This window comes from Aotus nancymaae, unplaced genomic scaffold, assembly GCF_030222135.1.
Source record: "Aotus nancymaae isolate 86718 unplaced genomic scaffold, 86718_ANA_hifiasm-v0.15.2.pri h1tg000079l, whole genome shotgun sequence".
Taxonomy (NCBI): Eukaryota; Metazoa; Chordata; class Mammalia; order Primates; family Aotidae; genus Aotus; species Aotus nancymaae.
This window is the reverse complement of record NW_026988494.1, coordinates 25,996,030-26,014,758: the sequence shown is the minus strand read 5'-3', so window position 1 is coordinate 26,014,758 and position 18,729 is coordinate 25,996,030. Positions and strand designations below refer to the sequence as shown.

The window sequence follows — 18,729 nt, the reverse complement described above, 5'->3', positions numbered from 1 at the left end:
TAAAATTCCGAGTCTGCAGGGGCTGTCGCCGGCTTCTCACGCCTGCCTCTCCGGTGACTCCACTGCCGTCACCTTCACCCAAGCATGCTGGCCTTCCGTTCCTCAGAAGCATCGAGAATCACGCTCCATCCAGCCCCAGAGCCTTTGGCACGTTCTTCTTTTGGTCCAGCAGTTCTTCTCTCCTGCCACCCTGCTATGTTGATTAACTACCACTGTTATGCCAGATTTCAGCTCTAGCAGTTCCCAGACTAGGGCAGGTGCTTTTTAAAAAAAGTTTTCACATTACCTGGATTTTTTTTTCAGGGTCCTTATGGCAATTTGTAACATGACTGAAAATGTTCTGTTCACCAAAGACAGTAGTTCACAAACTGCGGTCTCTAGACTAACAGCATCAGTGTCTCCTGGGAAGTGGCAGAAATGCACCATTTCAGACCCCGATCCAGACTTTCTGAATCAGAAACTCTGGGGATGGGTTCCTGAAGTCTGCATTTCAACAAGCTCTTTAGGTGATTCTAAAACACAGTGAAGGTGGAGAACAACCATCCTGGTGTATAACTGATCGTTCTATGTCCATGGTAATGAACAAACCACAAGACCTGGGTTTAAACCTGTTTAATCAATCAAGGATTACTTAATTGAATAACTATGCTTCCTTAAGCCAATTATTTTCAGTCAATTAGTGATTACCATCTACGCTGTCATCATCAACAATAAAAATAAACCCCTACATTCATATAGGGTAATCAATTTAAGGCAGCTTTACAAGTTATCTGATTTGGTTTGCATATTTGCCCTGTGAGATCATTAAGGCAGTCATTATTATCCCCATTATGTAATGAAGAAACAGAGGCACTCGAGGTTAGGTAAATTGTCTCAAGTCACACAGCTGGTAAATGACAAAATTAAGGTGAAAAGTATCCAGCCTCTACTCTAGTATCCTATCTGTTGCACCAAGCTTTCAACATGCATAAGCAATCATTACTTCATGGATCTTACACCAGTGTGCAATAAAAGTAATGTAGAACTGACCTCCTTTTAGCAGAAATGCAAAACCTTCTCACCCCCCTACATTGACCCGTTTTGTTATCCCCCACTCCACACTTCCTGATAGAAAAGGATGACGTCATCCACCCCCCTCAGCGTGGAGCCTCCACCCTGCAAGCAAGGATGAGCACAGCCTCCGTGTTCTCAGTGTGATGCACCTGGTGGAGAATCTGCACGTGCCAGTGGGGACTGGTGTAAGAAGCGAACATCAGACCTCTTGGTGGACTCACCTGGAATTTAGTCCCTACAACCCACAGCTGATGAAAATTTCTGTGGCCTGCCTCTTCCGGGAACGTACCATACCCCAAAGTGGGACCTGAGAGGAGACAGAGCTTTGTGTTCTTGGCTTCACCCGCCTAGACTGGAGTTTCTGCACAGTCAACCCCGGGTAAGGAAGGAGTTATGGTTCAGATGCCATGGACTCCCACTGTTCTTGCCAAGTGTTACTCCATTTTCTTGAATAAATGTTTATTTATTTGCTATATGCTCCTAGGACAATTTCCGGAGACTTTAAATGCTGGGGTTTGAAATACATTTTTCACTGGTTATCCTGGCTTTTCTGGAGACTGTGGAGCTCCTTGTGCTGCCATTCTGGAGGTGGAAATCTAAATGTTTGTTGTTTTAAGCTGCTAAGATTGTGATAATTTCTTATGCGGCATAGAAAACTATTGTGTGGAGAACTAGTGCTCTACAAAATTTACTTTAAGAAACACCGATGTAAGCTAATCCAGCGTTGAAATAAATTGAGAATTAAATTAAGTTGAAATGATCATATTGAATGATTAATGGAAAATCTACTGATTGTACTATTTCAACAGTGAAGTATTATTATATATGATTTTGTTTTTGTTTTTGACGGAGCTTTTGCTCTTGTCTCGCAGGCTGGAGTGCAGTGTCGTGATCTTGGCTCACTGCAACCTCCGCCTCCCAGGTTCAAGCAATTCTCCTGCCCCAGCCTTCCAAGTAGCTGGGATTACAGGCATGCACCCTCCATGCCCGGCTAATTTGTATTTTTAGTAGAGATAGGGATTTCACCATGTTTGCCAGCCTGGTCTCGTACTCCTGACCTCAGATGATATGCCCGCCTCGACCTCCCAAAGTCCCGGGATTACAGGTTAGAGCCGCTAGGTGCTATACATAATTTTGAAAGAGCATACTAAGCTCCTTCAGTGGCCAAAGCACCACCACCACCTAGTGGCAGTGTGTATGAATTACAAGCGAATATATTTTGGAAGGTTAAGTGAGCCAGACTGCACATTTTGGATGAAGCTGAGACTTAATTACTATTAATATACAAAAATCAAAATAATAAGCAAATACTCATTGTCACAATATTTAATAAACGTTCCTTTAAATAGATAGCTATCTTAGTATATTTACTCTTTTTATATTTACTTGTCAAAAAAAACTTGGAAAAGTAGAATTGAAAGTAAAGCTATGTATATTGAGTCAGCGGGGTGTGGTGGCTCCTACCTGTAATCTCAGCACTTTGGGAGGCTGACAAGGGCAGATAACTTGAGCCCAGGTGTTCGAGACCAGTCTGGGCAACATGCCAAAACCCTATCTCTACCAAAAATATGTAGATGTAAAAATTAGCCAGGCATGGTGGTGTGTGCCTGTAGCCCCAGCTACTTTGGACGTTGAGGTGGAAGAATTGCTTGAGCCTGGATGGTCAAGGCTGCAGTGAGCCATGATCATGCCACCGCACTCCAGCCTGGGTGAGAGAGTGATACCCTGTCTCAAAAAAAAAAACAAAACAAAAAAAACAAAGGTATACACATTGAGGTTGGGTGCAGCAGGTCACATCTATAATCCCAGCACTTTGGGAGGCCAAGGTGGGAGGATCACTTGAGCCAGGGAGTTTGAGACCAGCCTGGGCAACATAGTGAGACCCCCATCTTTACCAAAAAAAAAACATTAATTAGCTGGGCAAGCTGGGCATGGTCGCACACACTTGTAGTCCTAGGTACTTGTGAGGCCAAGGTTGGAGGATTGCTTGAGCCCAGGAGTTCGAGGCTACAGTGAGCTACAATTGTGCCACTGCACTTCAGACTGGGTGACAGAGCAAGAAACTGTCTCAAAAAAAAAAAAAAATTAAAAAACAAAAAAGTATATATATACATTGACATTTAGCCATAAATAAGATTAAGTATTTTCAAAATATATGAATAGGGAAGGAGGATTGGGTATTAGAAGTCAGATTTGCACAACCATTTTCAGGAATACAGCTACTTTATAAAATAAGGAATAGCTATGTTTGGTATTAACATAATTTAGGGTTAAAATCTCAGGATAATTTTCTGTTAGCATAATATATCTCTTAGAAATTCCCTGGTACTTGAAGAGCAGTACAGCTGCTCTGGACTTCATCCAACTTAGGCTAATATCTCTATAATTCTTTATACAGCTAATAAAGTCTCTGGAGTTTTCTCACTGTAATTAAATGCTAGCAAAGACCTTGCCAAAGCCACTTAGTAAAGAACTGGCATGGTAGGTTTCCAGTAACTGAGTGGCCACGGGCAGTCATAGCAAAGATGAAAATCAAGTTCTGTGGAAAATATGTCACATCTGAAAAAAGAGTCAGCGTTGATTTCTCGTATTGTGGATTCTGTAGCCAACATGTCCCTGTGCAGTGTTTGCTGAAGGTAAATGGAATGTATCACTGCTGCCTCGTTTTCCATTTTTAATTTATGCTACTCCTCTAGAGAACTATAAGAGTTTTTATTTTTCTCCCTTTGCAAGAAAACTCAAATAACTCAGTCATCCCACAAATTACTTGAAATATGAAGAATCAATGATGCAAAGCAGAATGTTTTCCAAACAAATAATGTCAATGTCCCTTTTGCCTTTAGAATAGAACGTGTTTTGATAAATTATAATTCTGGCCAAGTCTTCTCCTCTGGACTTGAGAGTGGGGAGTAGAGGTCAGATTCCATCAAGCCAAAAGGAGATCCGGGTTGCTGACATTCCATGTCGGAAATTCACAGATGGATGGGAATGGTTGTTTCCTAAGGTTTTTTTTTTTTTTCCTGTTTGAGAAGGCCCACCAGCCTCAGCAGTCAGCACATTCAGGGCTTGATCAGCTGTGAGGGTTTCTGCTGCAGCTGACACCTGACCGGTAACTTCGCCTGGGAACCAGAGCTCCGGGAGTAGTTTCGGCAATCAGTCAGTCGGGGTAGTAAGGTTAATAACTAAGAAGGAGTCAGAAAGGCCAGATGAGCCAGACACCTGTTGAATCTAGAGATCTTCATGGGAGCACAGCCTTGGGATCTCAGACCTAAGTGACAAAGTGATTGCCAGGCAAAGTCAGAAGTGAAAAGAAACGTGTCTTGGAATAACTTATCCCAGCATCTCCTGGTCTGACTCGTCTTGTCACAAGCAAGGCCAAGAGAGGGTAACTGTCTTGATAACTCTCTTTATATTCCATAAGTGTTTACTATGGACTATCAAAAATAAGTATACCAGGAATACAAAGATAAATGAGAGACTTTTAAAGCTAAAAATGGTAGATTGGACATAAATACCTTCTTTCACTCCCTCCTAAGACCTTAGTGAAACAAGAATAAAGCAATTTTGTCTCTTATGGACATAAACCTACAACAATGGGCTATCAGAAGCAGAGACAAAAGTAAACATCTTTTTTTTTTTCCTTTTTAGGGACCAGGTTTTGTTCTGTTGCCCAGGCTGAGTGCAGCGGTGCGATCATAGCTCACTGTCACCTCAGCCTCCCAGACACAAGCCATCGTCCTACCTCAGCCTCCTGAGTTGCTGGGACTACAGGCAAGTGCCACCAGTCCTAGCTAATTTTCTTTTTTTTTTTTTTTTGAGACGGAGTTTCGCTCTTGTTACCCAGGCTGGAGTGCAATGGCACAATCTCGGCTCACCACAACCTCCGCCTCCTGAGTTCAGGCAATTCTCCTGCCTCAGCCTCCTGAGTAGCTGGGATTACAGGCACACGCCACCGTGCCCAGCTAATTTTTTTTGTAATTTTAGTAGACACGGGGTTTCACCATGTTGACCAGGATGGTCTCGATCTCTCGACCTCGTGATCCACCCGCCTCGGCCTCCCAAAGTGCTGGGATTACAGGCGTGAGCCACCGCGCCTGGCCCTCCTAGCTAATTTTTAAATTTTTTGTAGCAAGGGAGTCTTGTCATGTTACCCAGGCTGGTCTCAAACTTCTGGGCTTAACTGAGCCTCTCACCTTGGCCTATGAAAGTGCTGGGATCACAGGCATGAGCCACTGTGCCCCACCCAGCAGCCTTTTTGGAACTGGAAAGAGGATGCCCAGCAGTGAATGACTTAGAGTGGGAAGTAGAGGTCAGATTCCATCAAGCTGAGTGTTGAACAGGAAGCAGGAAGGCCACAGGATTCTCAAAAAGCTTAGGACTCAGCGGTGGGAGCTACTTTTGGAAGTGGAGGTGAACGTGTGGTTAAAACTAGGCAACTGGTTAAAAATCAATTTAAGAAACAGGCCTAGAAACAGTGGCCAGACCTGAAGCAATGATTATCCCTACCACTCAGGTTATGTTCTTGAAATCCCGTTTTCCACTTTCAAAAGAAAGACATGAGGGCTTCTTGAAGAAACTGCTGATGCCAAGTCTGCAGTGAAAAGTGCACACAATACACGTGGAACATGTTGTCACACGAATTAAAAAGGAAGCTATGGGGCTGGGCACAGTGGCTCACGCCTGTAATCCCAACACTTTGGGAGGCCGAGGTGGGTGGATCATGAGGTCCAGAGATCGAGAACATCCTGGCCAACACGGTGAAACCCCGTCTCTACTAAAAATACAAAAATAAGCTAGGCGTGGTGGCGCATGCCTATAGTCCCAGCTACTTGGGAGGCTGAGGCAGGAGAATCGATTGAACCCGGAAGGCGGAGGTTGCAGTGAGCCAAGATCACGCCACTGCTTTCCACCCTGGCAACAGAGGGAGACTCCATCTGAAAAGAAAAAAAAAAAAAAAAACACAAAACACAAAAAAGCAAACATATAAGTCTTATTTACCATAGCAGCCACCTAATGAACTATATGCCTATCTTGGGACTCTTCTCTGGTTGAGGGCCGCTAAATTTATGCTGAGAGTATCAACAGGTGCATGAAGGGGCGTGGGTATTACGGCCTTAGGGGGCCCTTCCCTTCTGATATCCACCTACCCCCTCATTGTGCCTGAGGAACAGGTCTCTTTTGGTTTGCTTTTTTTGTTTTTCACAGGGTCTTGTTCTGTCACCCAAGCTGGAGTGCCACAATCATAGCTCATGGTAGCCTCAAACTTCCTGGCCCAAACAGTCCTCCCACTGCAGCCTCCCTAGTAGCTGGGGCTACAGGCATACACCACCACACCTGGCTAACTATTTTCTTTTCTTTTGTAAAGATGGGGTCTCACCATGTTGCCCAGGCTGATCCTGAACTTTTGGCCACAAGTGATCCTCCTATCTTGGCCTCCCGAGGCTCTAGGACTGCAGGCATGAGCTCAGCTAACCCACCCCCACCCCCACCTTTTTTTGGAGAGACAAGGCCTGGCTATGTTGCCCAGGCTCATCTCTAGTTCCTGGCCTCAAGCCATTCTCCCATCTCAGCCTCCCAAACTGCTGGGATTACAGTCATGAGCCACTCTGCCTGGCCAATTATTATTATTTTTTAAAATTAAAACAAACAAACTGAGTGTGTCATGTTGCTGAAAAAGCTCTGGGCTTGCTCTTCTGCTTCTGCTTCATGGGTTCCAAAGTGACCAACTTCTTTATTTAATTATCTTCCTTGAGGAAAGGGTCTGAACCAATGATTTTCAGATGTCCTGAGAACATCCGGCTTATTTTTCTTTACTCAGTATGTTTATGCTGCTGTTGCCTTAGTGGCAGGATAATTTCAAACAGCATCCAGTGTGCAGAAAGATTTCCATTCCCTCTAAATTCCTGGCCACCCTGTACAGTCTAGTTGAGTACTTAGTAGTTAAAATATAAACAACCAAAAATTATTTCCTATCAATCACTGTATTGATTCACCCTAACATATTGAGAATCAAGACAATTTCTTTTTTTGGATGGAGCAAAGAATACTGTGGAACAAAAACAACTCTGGGTGCTGAGATTGTGGCCAGATGTCAGGGCTAGCCCAGAAACCTTACACAATCGCAGAGGATGGAAAACTCATCTTCCTTAGGCATGAAGTAGGCGTCTTCCCTTAGGGAGGGTTTGAGTTCCCTGCCACATCTTCCCAGTTCACTGGACCACAATGGAGGCAGGAACTCATCAATTACAGGCCACTCAGATCCCAGCACATCTTCCAAAGCACTTCTTGTTTTTCAAGCCCCATATTCCCAGGACCAGCTAATTTCGCTTCTTAATAGGAGGTAGGAAAAGTTAGGAAACTCCAAGTGGAAACCTTTAGCCATCGAGGATGAACATTGCTGGTGGAGTGCAGCCGTCCCAAGGTGGCTGTACACACGGTTCCTGCCTGCAAGCCCCCTGCCTTGCTTCCGGCTGCAGTTGCACCTCTCCCAGATATCAAGGTCCACACTCAGAGCTCCTCATCCCTTGGAATGACCTGGGTGATAGGAGCATCTGTTATACTATCCTATATACCTATAGATATCTATATAGCTATAGATATCTATATAGCTATATATATCTATATACCTATATATATCTATATACCTATATATATCTATATACCTATAGATATATAGGTGAATTTGGCTGGGCTGCTGAATGGGAGCTTGTCACCAGAAGGACCAAGCCATGATCAGAAGCTTAGAGCTTTCAGCCCCACCCCTCATTCTTTAGGGAGAGGAGAGGGTCTGGTGATTGAATTTATAATCAATTATGCCTTTGTGATGAAGCCTCCACAAACATCCCTAAAATGTGGGGTTCAGGGAGATGTCAGGTTGGTGAATGCATCTACATGCCAGCAGGGTAGTTCACGCTGATTTTACGGGGACCTGTGCTGGGGACCCTTCTAGACCTTGCCCTCTGCTGTACCTCTTCATCTGGCTGAAATATCCTCAGTAATAAATTGAAAATAGTAAGTAAACTGTCTTCGTGGGTCCTGGGAGCTGCTCTAGCAAACTATTGAACCCGAGGAGGGATTCATGGGAAGCTCCAGTTTGTAGCCAGGTCAGATGGACCCGGGGACTTACTACTTGTGACTGGCATCTGAAGTGGGGGCTGGTGTTGTGGGATTGAGCCTTAACCTGTGAGGTCTGCACGAACTCCGGTCTGTGTCAGAATTGAATTGAATTGTAGGATACCAGCTGGTGTGGGGGAAATGGCTGGCATGGGGAAGAGTGTGCACATCTGGTCACAGAAGTGTTGAGTGTGACTACAAAGAAAAGCTGATTTTCTACTATGCACCTGCCCATTGCCAGGCAGGAGATTGGAACTGGGGGAGTGGGGTTCATGTTAAATTCAAGGATACCCACGTAGCTGTGATCTACGGATCGGGAGACCACCACTGCCATTGAAGTGTCTTTCAGGACCCACAAAGTAAGTGACTGCACCCTGGAATGTGGTTGCTGAAACCCTCAAAGCCCCCTCCCCCTGCCCCCCGCCAGCTGTGCTTGCCATGGAAAACAGGTGAAGGGGCAGGAAGGGGATTCCATCTCATTTCTGCCTTCCAGGTTGCACCAGGTGCATCTCATTGACAAGATCAAATTCATAAATGAAACACTTTTGCTGTGTCACTATGTGGTGACAGACCTTCCCAGGCTCACTTTCTACCACACTTTTTTTTTCTTCCTTTACTTTCTTTTAAATGTAAATTTTTAAGTTTTTGGGGATACACAGTAGGCATATATGTTTATGGAGTACATGTCTCTTTGCTTTTTAAAAGCTCTTCCTGGCGGGTGGCTCATGCCTATAATCCCAGCACTTTGGGAGGCTGAGGTGGGTGGATCACCTAAGGTCGGGAGTTCGAGGCCAGCCTGACCAACGTGGGGAAACCCATCTCTACTAAAAATACAAAATTAGCCAGACTCGGTGGCACAAGCCTGTAATCCCAGCTGATCGAGAAATTGAACCAGGGGAGGTGGAGGTTGCAGTGAGCCGAGATCACACCATTGCACTCCAGCCTGGGCAACAGTACCCAAAACAAAATGTCCAGTACTGCGATTTATCAAAGCAAACCCTTGTGTCGCAGCATCTAGGCCGGGAGCTAGAATGTCAGCACCCCCGGAGTCCCTCTCGTTCTCCTCCTGAACCTTCCTGCTTTCTGCCTCCAAGTGATCAGGAACCTGATTTTGATGGTCGTCACTTTGATGGTTTTGTCTTGTAATGTTTGTCAGTTAAGCATGCACTCCTAAATACCAAGGCTTTGTTTGGCCTGTTTTGAACTTTATATGAATAGCATTGTGCAATAGCATATTCTTTTGCATTTAGCTTCTTTGCTAAACATTTCCAGGTTAATCCAAGTCTGATGCTCAGGTGGTGTCATCTGAGGACCTAATGGCTTTGGGACACCTGAGAAGCACCCTAGGGACGTGTCAGGTTGATTGGTTGGCTATACAGATGTAACAAGATAAAAGCTTAACATTTTGATATTTTTCTTCTTCTTTCCTAAAAGTTCCCACCAAACCAATTGAAGCGGCATTGTTGTCTGGGGTAAATACCCGAGGTTCCTCATCTTACAAAAATAGGGTATGGAGACACACAAGAAGTGGCTTTAGGAGCGGAATTTAATAGGCAAAAGAAAGAGAAAGGAGAACAGCTCTCTCTCCTGCAAGAGAGAGGGGTGCCCCAGTGGGACTTCCAGCCGTGGTGGAGTGCACAGGGCTTTAGAGACAGGCTTGAGGAGGCAGTGTCTGATTTACATAGGGCCCAAGATTGGTTGGACCAGGTGGACATTTACATAGCTGGCCACCCACCCTAATCCTTTATTATGCAAATAGGGTTTCTACGTGGCCAGTGCCATGTTGCCTGCTCCTTACTGTGCCGGCATTCACACATGCACGCTTCTAGCTTGCTTGTCTATGTCTGCAGCTCGATTTTACAGGCTGCTCTTTGTTAAAAGATGATTTGAGGACTGATTTTCATTAAAAAGAAAACCTTACTGAGGACTTCTTTACCCTCACTATCTGGCTAAATAATTTCTTCCTGACTCGTGTGTCACAACTGGCAGCATCTACTACTTTGCTTTGAAGAGAAGTAGAATGCAGTAACAGTAAAAAAGAGAGAAAAAAAGTTAATTTTTTTTCATTTTTGGTTTTCCCTTTGAAAATCAAAAGGTGAGGTCCCACATGCAGCAGAAGTTAGAGTTTATGCCGTAAAAAGGTGACAGTACTGATGTTCCTCTGGGCTCAAGCAGCCACGAGTCAGAGTTCTGGGCTCTTTTGCTAAACCGAGGAAAGCAGACCATTTATACACTGAAATAAATAATGATCTCGCTTGCAAGCTGTTTTCCATGACAACTGACTGGAATGCAAGATTTTGAGTTCATGGTTGCATTTCATAGATGGTAACACTGAACTTGTGAAGTTCAGATGTTTCTATGGCTAATCTCTGGAGGTAGTTTTATGATTACAAGATGGGGAACAGGATGGTGATGAGTAAGCCTTTACGCCAGGGCCTTCGCTCTCGTGCATGCTTTTGGCCTCATCTTACACCTGCGTCGATAACCTCATCTCCCTGGAGTTTCTTTCACTAGCAGTGGTTAATTATGAAGCTTTCAGGCTCTGGCTTTAGGCAGGATTTTATAGCCAGGAAGAGTAGAAAATAGGCTTGTAAAAATGTAGGACTTCATAAAAACTATAGAACACTATAGATCTTTAAAGAAAAGGTGGCGAGGTCTATAATATAATGCCAACGCAAAACAATCAGAATGAGAGTCGATAGAAGGAGAGGTGAGACACTGTGCTTCTATGCTTGGAAGAGGGTGACCAGAAATGGGAAGGCCCCAGAGGTGGAGGGGTGTACGTGTGTGTGCACGCATGTGTCATGTGGAAGAGATTTTGAACACATTTGTTAAAGAGGAAGTTTAAGGGCAACATGGTTTCGAATTGAAGCTCTACCAGTTGTTAAAGCCTGTGACTTTAGGCAAATTACTTAACTTTTCTGTGCCTCAGTTTCCTCATTTGAAAAATGGAGTTTACAATTATAGTAACCTAGATCATAGAGTCATGAAGATTAAATGAGTGAATACATAAAACATTAAATGAGTTAATACATAATACATAAAATACAAAATACATAAAACTGACATAAATAAATACTAAATAAGTGCTAGTGTTGTTATTGTTTGCTTCTGAAGAAAAATGACTATTAGGTGGGTGAAGGTAAAGACTTAGGAGAGGAGAGGAGTGATTTGGATGCAGTGAGGGAGGGAGGGGGTTGGCCCCAGAACCTAGTGGACTAACTCGTTACCTTAGGAAGGCTTAGCGGCTTAGCTTAGGCTACGTTTCCTAAGCTCCCCGTCCCCTGCCTCCTCCTGAGATGGGGTAAGTAAGCAAAGCCCTGAAAAATTGGGCTTTGAAGGGTAGAAGTAGGTGCTCTATAAATGTGTGTGTGTGTGTGTGTGTATGTTTTTTCAAACTGATGAAGGACAACTTAATTATTTTATACTTAAAGGCTGATGAAAAGCCATTATTGATCCTATTAAAGAAATCTGAATTTCAGTTGAAAAGTAGAGTAACTATATTTACTCATGCAATATTATTTAACTCTTCTAAAACACAACTTGAAAGCATCCAGCATGCATGATTGATTTCAGTACAATGAATTCAAGATCAAGTATACATGTTACTTGCATCAAAGCTAGACTACAAATTATCATAGTCATCATCATTATCTTCTTCTTCATGTTTTCATTGGCAGTGGTTTGTGATGACACCATATTAATATAGTAAGAATGTGACTGGACTGTTAGTGATGGATTAATGAGAACATTCTGAATTGCTGATGTCACAGGAATTAATGCTTCACAGGGCAATGTGAAGCTGACATCTGCACTGTAAACCTTTGCCTTGTGAGGGACATTCGAGTCCTTACTTTAGTTGCCACAGATGTGGTTTGTGGGGGTGGTGTGCCTGGTGTGTGAATACTTGGTTGGCTAGTAACTGAACCAACATTTAACCTGTGTGAGACAGGAATAATGTAGAGTGGTCACAGGAGAATAAAAACTCCAGACAGCAGTTTCCCATGAGTAGGGGCTATGGGCTGATGAAACCCTGAAAAGCAGGGTGTGGACCAAGCTGGCTAAAACCAACTAGACCCAACCTGGCGCTGTTTGACATAGGTTTCCCCTAGGACCTCATTATATGCTCACTGGCACACTAAATCACACCCACAAGCCAAATGACCGTTCTGGGAACACCCATATTTGGTGTAAAAATCAGTGGCACCACGGTTCCAAGAAATCTCCATGTTTTTCCAAGAATTTTCATGAATATTCAACACCTTGGTTAAAGAAACCCATACAGAGAGAAAGTGCAAACCTTCCTGCCTGACTCTCTTGAGTACACCCGCAATCCCTTTTCTTAAGTGTGTTTTTCCCCTTTGCAATAAAAGGGATTGCGGGTGTACTCTCCTTACTTTCACTATTTTCCAACTCATCCTTGGATTCATTCTCAAAACAGTGTCAAGAGCCTGGACACCTGCTGGGTTCCAGGACCACTGGCATTTGAGGACCTCCCCTAGCCCACTGATGTCATGGGACCATTATTCTTCCGTCAGAAGTTGATGCCTTTTTCTGTAAAGAAATAGGGCTGTATGAGACAGGAGTTTGGCAGGACTGATTTCACAAGATAGAGTTCACAGAGACCCCCCCACTGATAAAGCAGGGTGCAGTAAAGAGGGCAGCCCAAGCCCACAAAAACCAAGATGGCACCCCACGGGGGCCACTCAGTGTTCCCTTTCCTGGTATAGCAGGGTTGCAAAAACCACTCCAGGAAAAGAACCTGAATCAAGATTGAAAGTGAATCCACTAATGGATGACCTCAGGTCAATCTCATTGCTCATTATAGGCTAATTATAATGATTTAGCTGTTAAAAGACACCCCCCTTAGTGCCCTGACAGTTTACAAATGCTACGGTAACCCGGGGATGTTATTACCCTACATGGTCTAAAAGGAGGAGGAACCTTCAAATTCCAGAAAATCCCCAGGGGCTTCTTGTAAAACTCATGAATAATCCACCCTCGATTTAGCATATGATCAAGAAATAACCACAAAAATAGCCAGCCTGCAGCCCTCCAGGCTGCTCTGCCTTTGGAGTAGGCATTCTTTTATTCCTTTACTTTCCTAATCAACTTGCTCTCACTTTATGAGCCTGCTCTTGAATTCCATCCTGTTCCAAGCCAGGTGGCCTCTGCGCCCCCGTTTTGGGGCTTTCCCTGCAACATAGAGTTGGAGCTGTAAAGCAATATCTATTGGGAGGTAATCTAGGGCTTGACTACGGCTTGATTAATGGCGAAGGGGTTTGATTTCTTTGCCTTGCAATACCTGATACAAATCTCTTGGGGGAGGAGAGGTAAAAAAACTGGTCTGCGCACACTGGCTTGCAATTGCACGTCAGTGGCTTTCTCAGCATGGCTTGAGTAAATTTTTGCATCATCTAGAACTGTGGTCACATGGGGGAAGGCAAAGCCCAACATGTGATTTATGCCTCTTGGCTCATATTCTTTGATCCCCATGACCCTCAGGACCTGCGCCATCCCCGGGGGATGTCTCAGGGCACATCTTCCGTGTGTCCTGGAGACACCGCCAGGTGGTGATCAGACTTGCGGGGCTTAGTCACCCACTGATCTTCATGCAAGTTCTTTGCCTGGAGTGGTTTTTCCAACCCCTGGTGTACCTCTAAACAGAAAGGAACGGCCCCCCAAGGGGTACCCCCTGCCCCGAGCTCTGGGCCCCCGGTCTGCCCCTCGGCCCATCCCCTCCTGGGGAGCAGATGTTCCTAAATAATCGTTGAATAAATGAAAGAATGTTGAAGTGAATGTAGCAATTACATGAATTAGCAACATTTCTAAATATCTTTTTTTTTTTTCCACTAAAGATGATTGTTCCTTAAGCTACACATTTGTCCTTGCAGTGTTTCAAGGCTTCTTAAACCTGTAATAAAATCGACACACTCAGCACAGATGTGAGCGATTGGGGAACGCTTCAGCCTTCAGCACAGGCACGTGTATTCTATCGGTCTGTGCTCCTCGGAAGGGCTGGTGGTTACTCTGAAGGTTTGTGCTCCACGTGCCTCGCTTTCCTTCTCTCGCGTTGCGCACGCGCGCGGGTGCCTGGAGGCCTGGGCGAGGGAGGAGGAACGGCGAATCGGCGGGGCTTGTCTTTTATGCCGCCCCGTAGTTCGAGGGAGACGCTGGCGCAGCGCGCGACATTTTGAAAGCCAGGAGGGTTCGAATTGCAACGGCTCCTGCCGGTCGTAAGTGTCGGCGGCGCCGGAGGCTCAGACGCAGCTGCAGGGTCTCACTCGGGGCTTCTTGGGACCAGTTTTGAAGAGGGACTTGGCCGCCACCTCTCTTCACCTCCGCCCTTTCCTTCCCGGGGGTGAGACTCCGGTAAGGGGAGCTTTTTTTTTTGCGAGCCCGGGTGGGGGCCGAGCCCGGAGCCGAGAACTCTGCGGGGTCTTTCGTGACAGGGGAGGGTCTGGTTACACCCGAAGGAGGATTTTGGCCGCCGCCCCGCGTGAGCCCCAGGATCGGGTAAACAACAGCCTGACCTCCACCCCGAACCCTGCGGAGCGTGTGAGATGCAGAGGACCTGAGGACTCATGCGGCCCACACTTCCCCTTGGACTTTCTACAGCCACTTTGTTTCTCTTTTCTCCTTATGTTTACTTTTTCTCATTCTTTAGTTTTTCTATTTTTCTGCTGCCCCTCCGCACTTTAGCTTTGTCAGTAGTATCCTGTTGAGTCCCAGGGTCCCAGGCTTAGGGTCCAAAGGTCACTGACGTTTGACTCGGTAGAGCTGGAGATAAGCTTGCTGAGCTCTGCTCACTTGAATGCTGCTTCTTAAACAGTACTTGATTGTGAAAAAGATCTTACGTATTCCAGAGTATGAAATTGTGCTCATGGTCATCCTACTGCCATTTTAAATGGATGTTCATCTAAATATTCACTGTTTTTTCTGTGTGTGGGTTTCTGTTGTTTGTTTGGTTTTTTTTTTTTTGGCTGTCATCTTCTTGAGAACCCTGTGATTTAGAATTAGTATGCTAATTTAACAATTAATATTAAGACTGTGTATACAATAGGTAACAATCTGAGGCAGAGTTTGGGCTACTGGCCAAAAACCATCTGTCGATATCTGTCAATAGTCAATACCTAAACCTGAGAGTGCGGTGGCAGGGGCGGTGGGGGAGTGGGGGAGTGGGACTGGGGAGGGGTGGGAGTGGAAGTGGCCCTCAGACAACTGTGAAATGAATAGGACATGGTACTTTAAGGTGCAAGTAGTTCAGAGTAGGAGGTGGGACTCAGTCCTAAGAAAATATAAGGAAATGTTAAGACTTTTGTTTAAACCTAGTTGTTTTTAGAGAGGTTTTCTTTTTTAAAACGTGCTGTGTCTGCATATTAAATTCCCCTTAGACTGAGGGGAAAAGGCAGTGAGAGTTCTAAGGCTCAGCAGCTCTCCAGGACACGCTATGCCTCAGGGTTTTCTGCATCCTACTTTGCCGGCCCCTCCTTGGTTGCTTTGTTCTTAGTTTCTCAAGCTTGGACGCCCTAGGGCTCACCTCTCTTCTCTCTACAGTTACTCCCTAGATGATCTTCCCTAATCTCTCGGCTTTAATGATGTCTGCGTGCTGCCATCCCACAAACTTAAAGCTTCAGCTTGCGTTCCAGACCCGTATCCACCTACCTGTTTGGCTCCTCTCCACAAAACTCTCCAACAGCTTTCTGCCTCGCAGTGCAAGCTGAAATCTTGACTGTGACTACAGCTGAGTAGAAGTCACAGTCCTGTACGATGCTCTACTTGACTTGCCTGTCCCTACTGCCAGCCTCCCTGACTTTGTCTGCTTCTCCCCTTTGCTAGCTGGCCTCTTTCTTGAAGATTTCTGCCTCAGGGTCTTTATATTGCTTGTCCTCTCTCTGGAAGACTTCCACTAGATATTTGCTTGGGTCTGCTCCCTCGTGTCCTTCAAATGAGTTTCTCAAGGAGACCTTCCTTGACCACTTTAAACTCAAATATTAAGCCCCTTCCCAGGCCTTCTGCCTCCCTTCACTGATACATATTTCTCCTGAAATAGTGTATGTTGATCTTCATACTTGTTTGGGTCTTGTTTGCTGCTCTATTTCCAGAGTGTAGAACGGTGCGCTGTTAAGCACATGGTATGTGCTCAGTGTGTGCATGCTGGTTGAGTGAATGAAGAGTAGCTTCACACAGATAGATAGATTTTCGATGTGCTCTATCACAGCGTCCTGTGGGGAAAGATAGCACAGATAGAAGAAGGGAGTCAGAATGACATGGGGAAATTATTTCCCAAGTAGAAATACCTCCTGCAAGCCACTCTGCTGAATAGTTTATCCTCCCCCAAAGTTCTGAAACTGGTTTCAGAAATTCTACTGCTGTTCTTGCCTTTGAGTTAAATGGGTCACTTCATAAAATTATTATATTCTTGACAAATACATGTAAAGGGGCTCAGTGTTCTCAGTACAGGGAAATCTGAAGACAGTAGTGATTGCAGCTACATTTTAAACAAGATGAACAAACTTGTCATTAATAGACAACTAAAACTGGGCCTTTGAGATGATTTTTTTCCCTTTAGAACAGTTTTTAAAGATGCTATAATTAAGGGCTCTATAAAAAATTTAAGCAAATCTCTCTGCCTCCCAACTTTTTATAGACAAATGAGCTTATTGACATGTGGGAACAGTTTTGCTTTATAATAGGAAACCTAATTTTTTAAAAAAAATTTTAAAATAAAAATTCATAAATATGTTACAGCAGAAAGAAACAAATTGAGTTGCTTTGTTTATGTGATATGTACATTTTCTTTTCTTTTGTTCTTTTTTTTTTTTTGAGATGTAGTCTCACCGTTGCCCAGGCTGGAGTGCAGTGGTGCGATCTCAGCTCACTGCAACCTCCGCCTCCCAGGTTCAAGGGATTCTCCTGCCTGCCTCAGCTTCCTGAGTAGCTGGGATTACAGGTACACACTACCACACCTGGCTAAATTTTTGGCATGTTTAGTAGAGACACAGTTTTGCCATGTTGGCCAGGCTGGTCTCAAACTCCTGACCTCAACTGACCTGCCTGCCTTGGCCTGTCAAAGTGCTGGGATTACAAGTGTGAGCCACTGTGCCCAGCCTCATTTTATTTTATTTTATTTTATTTTTGAGTTAGAGTCTTGCTCAGTTGCCAGGCTGGAATGCAGTGGCTCGTTATCGGCTCACTGCAACCTCCATCTCACAGGTTCAAGCCATTCTCCTGCCTCAGCCTCCCGAGTCGCTGGGACTATAGGCTCACACCACCATGCCCAGCTAATTTTTGTATTTATTTCAGTAGTGACAGGGTGTCACCATATTGGCAAGGCTGGTCTTGAACTCCTGACCTTATGATCCGCCTGCCTCGGCCTCCCAAAGTGCTGGGATTATAGATGTGAGCCACTGCACCTGGCCTCATTTTATTTTCGTAGATAATTTTTATAACCATTTATTGATATATAATTAATGTATCATAAAATCTATGCTTGGAAAGTATGAAACTCAGTAGTTCTAGTATACTCAGAGATGAATATATTAAACCATTTTCTGATTTTAGAACCTTTTCATCACCCCAGAGAAACTCTATACCCACTGGCAGTCATTCCACATTCTCTGTCTCCTCGGCCCCCAGCAACTATTCAAGCTATCGTCTCCATGATTTGCCTGTTCTAGACATTTACTCAAAATGGGATCATCATATACGTAGCCTTTATGTATCTGGCTCCTTTCATTAGCATAATGTTTTCAGGGTTCATTCTTGTATATATCAGTACTTTATTCCTTTTTGTGACTGAATAATGTTCCATTGTATAGATATGCCACATTTTGTTTATCCATTCATCATCTGATGGAGAGTTCTATTGTTTCTGCTTCTTGGCTGTTACGAATAATGCTGCTTGCACAGTTTCCTTAAAGGATGTAAGAGACCTGTTAAGAACTACTCCTGGGAAGTGCGAGAGGGAGACATATTGTTTACCTTGTTGTACTAGGTGATTCTTTTTTTTTTTTTAAGTTAAGTGCATATATTACTTTAAAACAAAAATAATCACTAATATTATGACCAAGGATAAGTAATTGTACCTTTTGCTTTTAGTTTTCTCATTTTAAGTAAAATTGGATGAAGTATTTGTCAAGGTGTTTTTTAGTTCTCAAATTTTGTTTGTGATAAAATGAGTGATAATGTTATAGGCAATTTTTCGTCATGAATGAGAGTTGCATTTTTGTATCTGCTGTGTAACTTGCAATTTGTATTCATCATAGGACTTAGAGTGGTTGCTACAATGGAAGGGATCAGTAATTTCAAGACACCATGCAAACTATCAGAAAAAAAGAAATCTGGTAAGATAGCAGATGTGACTTTTTTTTTACGATTACTATTGTTGTTTCTCTTAGAAATGTCTTAGTATTATTTAGTTTGATCCTTCAATTATCTGTCACATAGAAACTTTATTGTAAATCCCCTTTATGATGTTAATTGTAACAAATAAGACTTATTTTATAGGCCACAGTTAGATCATCTCTGGATTAATTTTATTGACAATCTAACAGGTTTAGA

The 18,729-nt window shown here is 44.0% G+C and overlaps 1 protein-coding gene and 1 pseudogene across 2 annotated transcripts in view; one reads left to right on the top strand and one right to left on the bottom strand.

Annotated features, from left to right (window-relative positions):
* The first annotated feature begins 1,215 nt into the window (after positions 1–1,215).
* PBK (PDZ binding kinase) overlaps positions 1,216–18,729 on the top strand; it is a 39,359-nt gene continuing 21,845 nt past the window's right edge. The window contains exons 1-2 of one of the 2 annotated variants that reach the window (XM_012435248.3): positions 1,216–1,432; positions 18,435–18,512. In XM_012435248.3, the coding sequence (XP_012290671.1) occupies positions 18,455–18,512 (58 nt within the window). In that variant the 5' untranslated portion in view covers positions 1,216–1,432; positions 18,435–18,454. Of the gene's footprint in view, positions 1,433–14,328; positions 14,539–18,434; positions 18,513–18,729 lie in introns of those variants that run through there. The other variant, XM_012435247.2, reaches the window with a different exon arrangement.
* LOC105705293 (transcription initiation factor TFIID subunit 9-like) lies at positions 4,113–13,683 on the bottom strand (annotated as a pseudogene).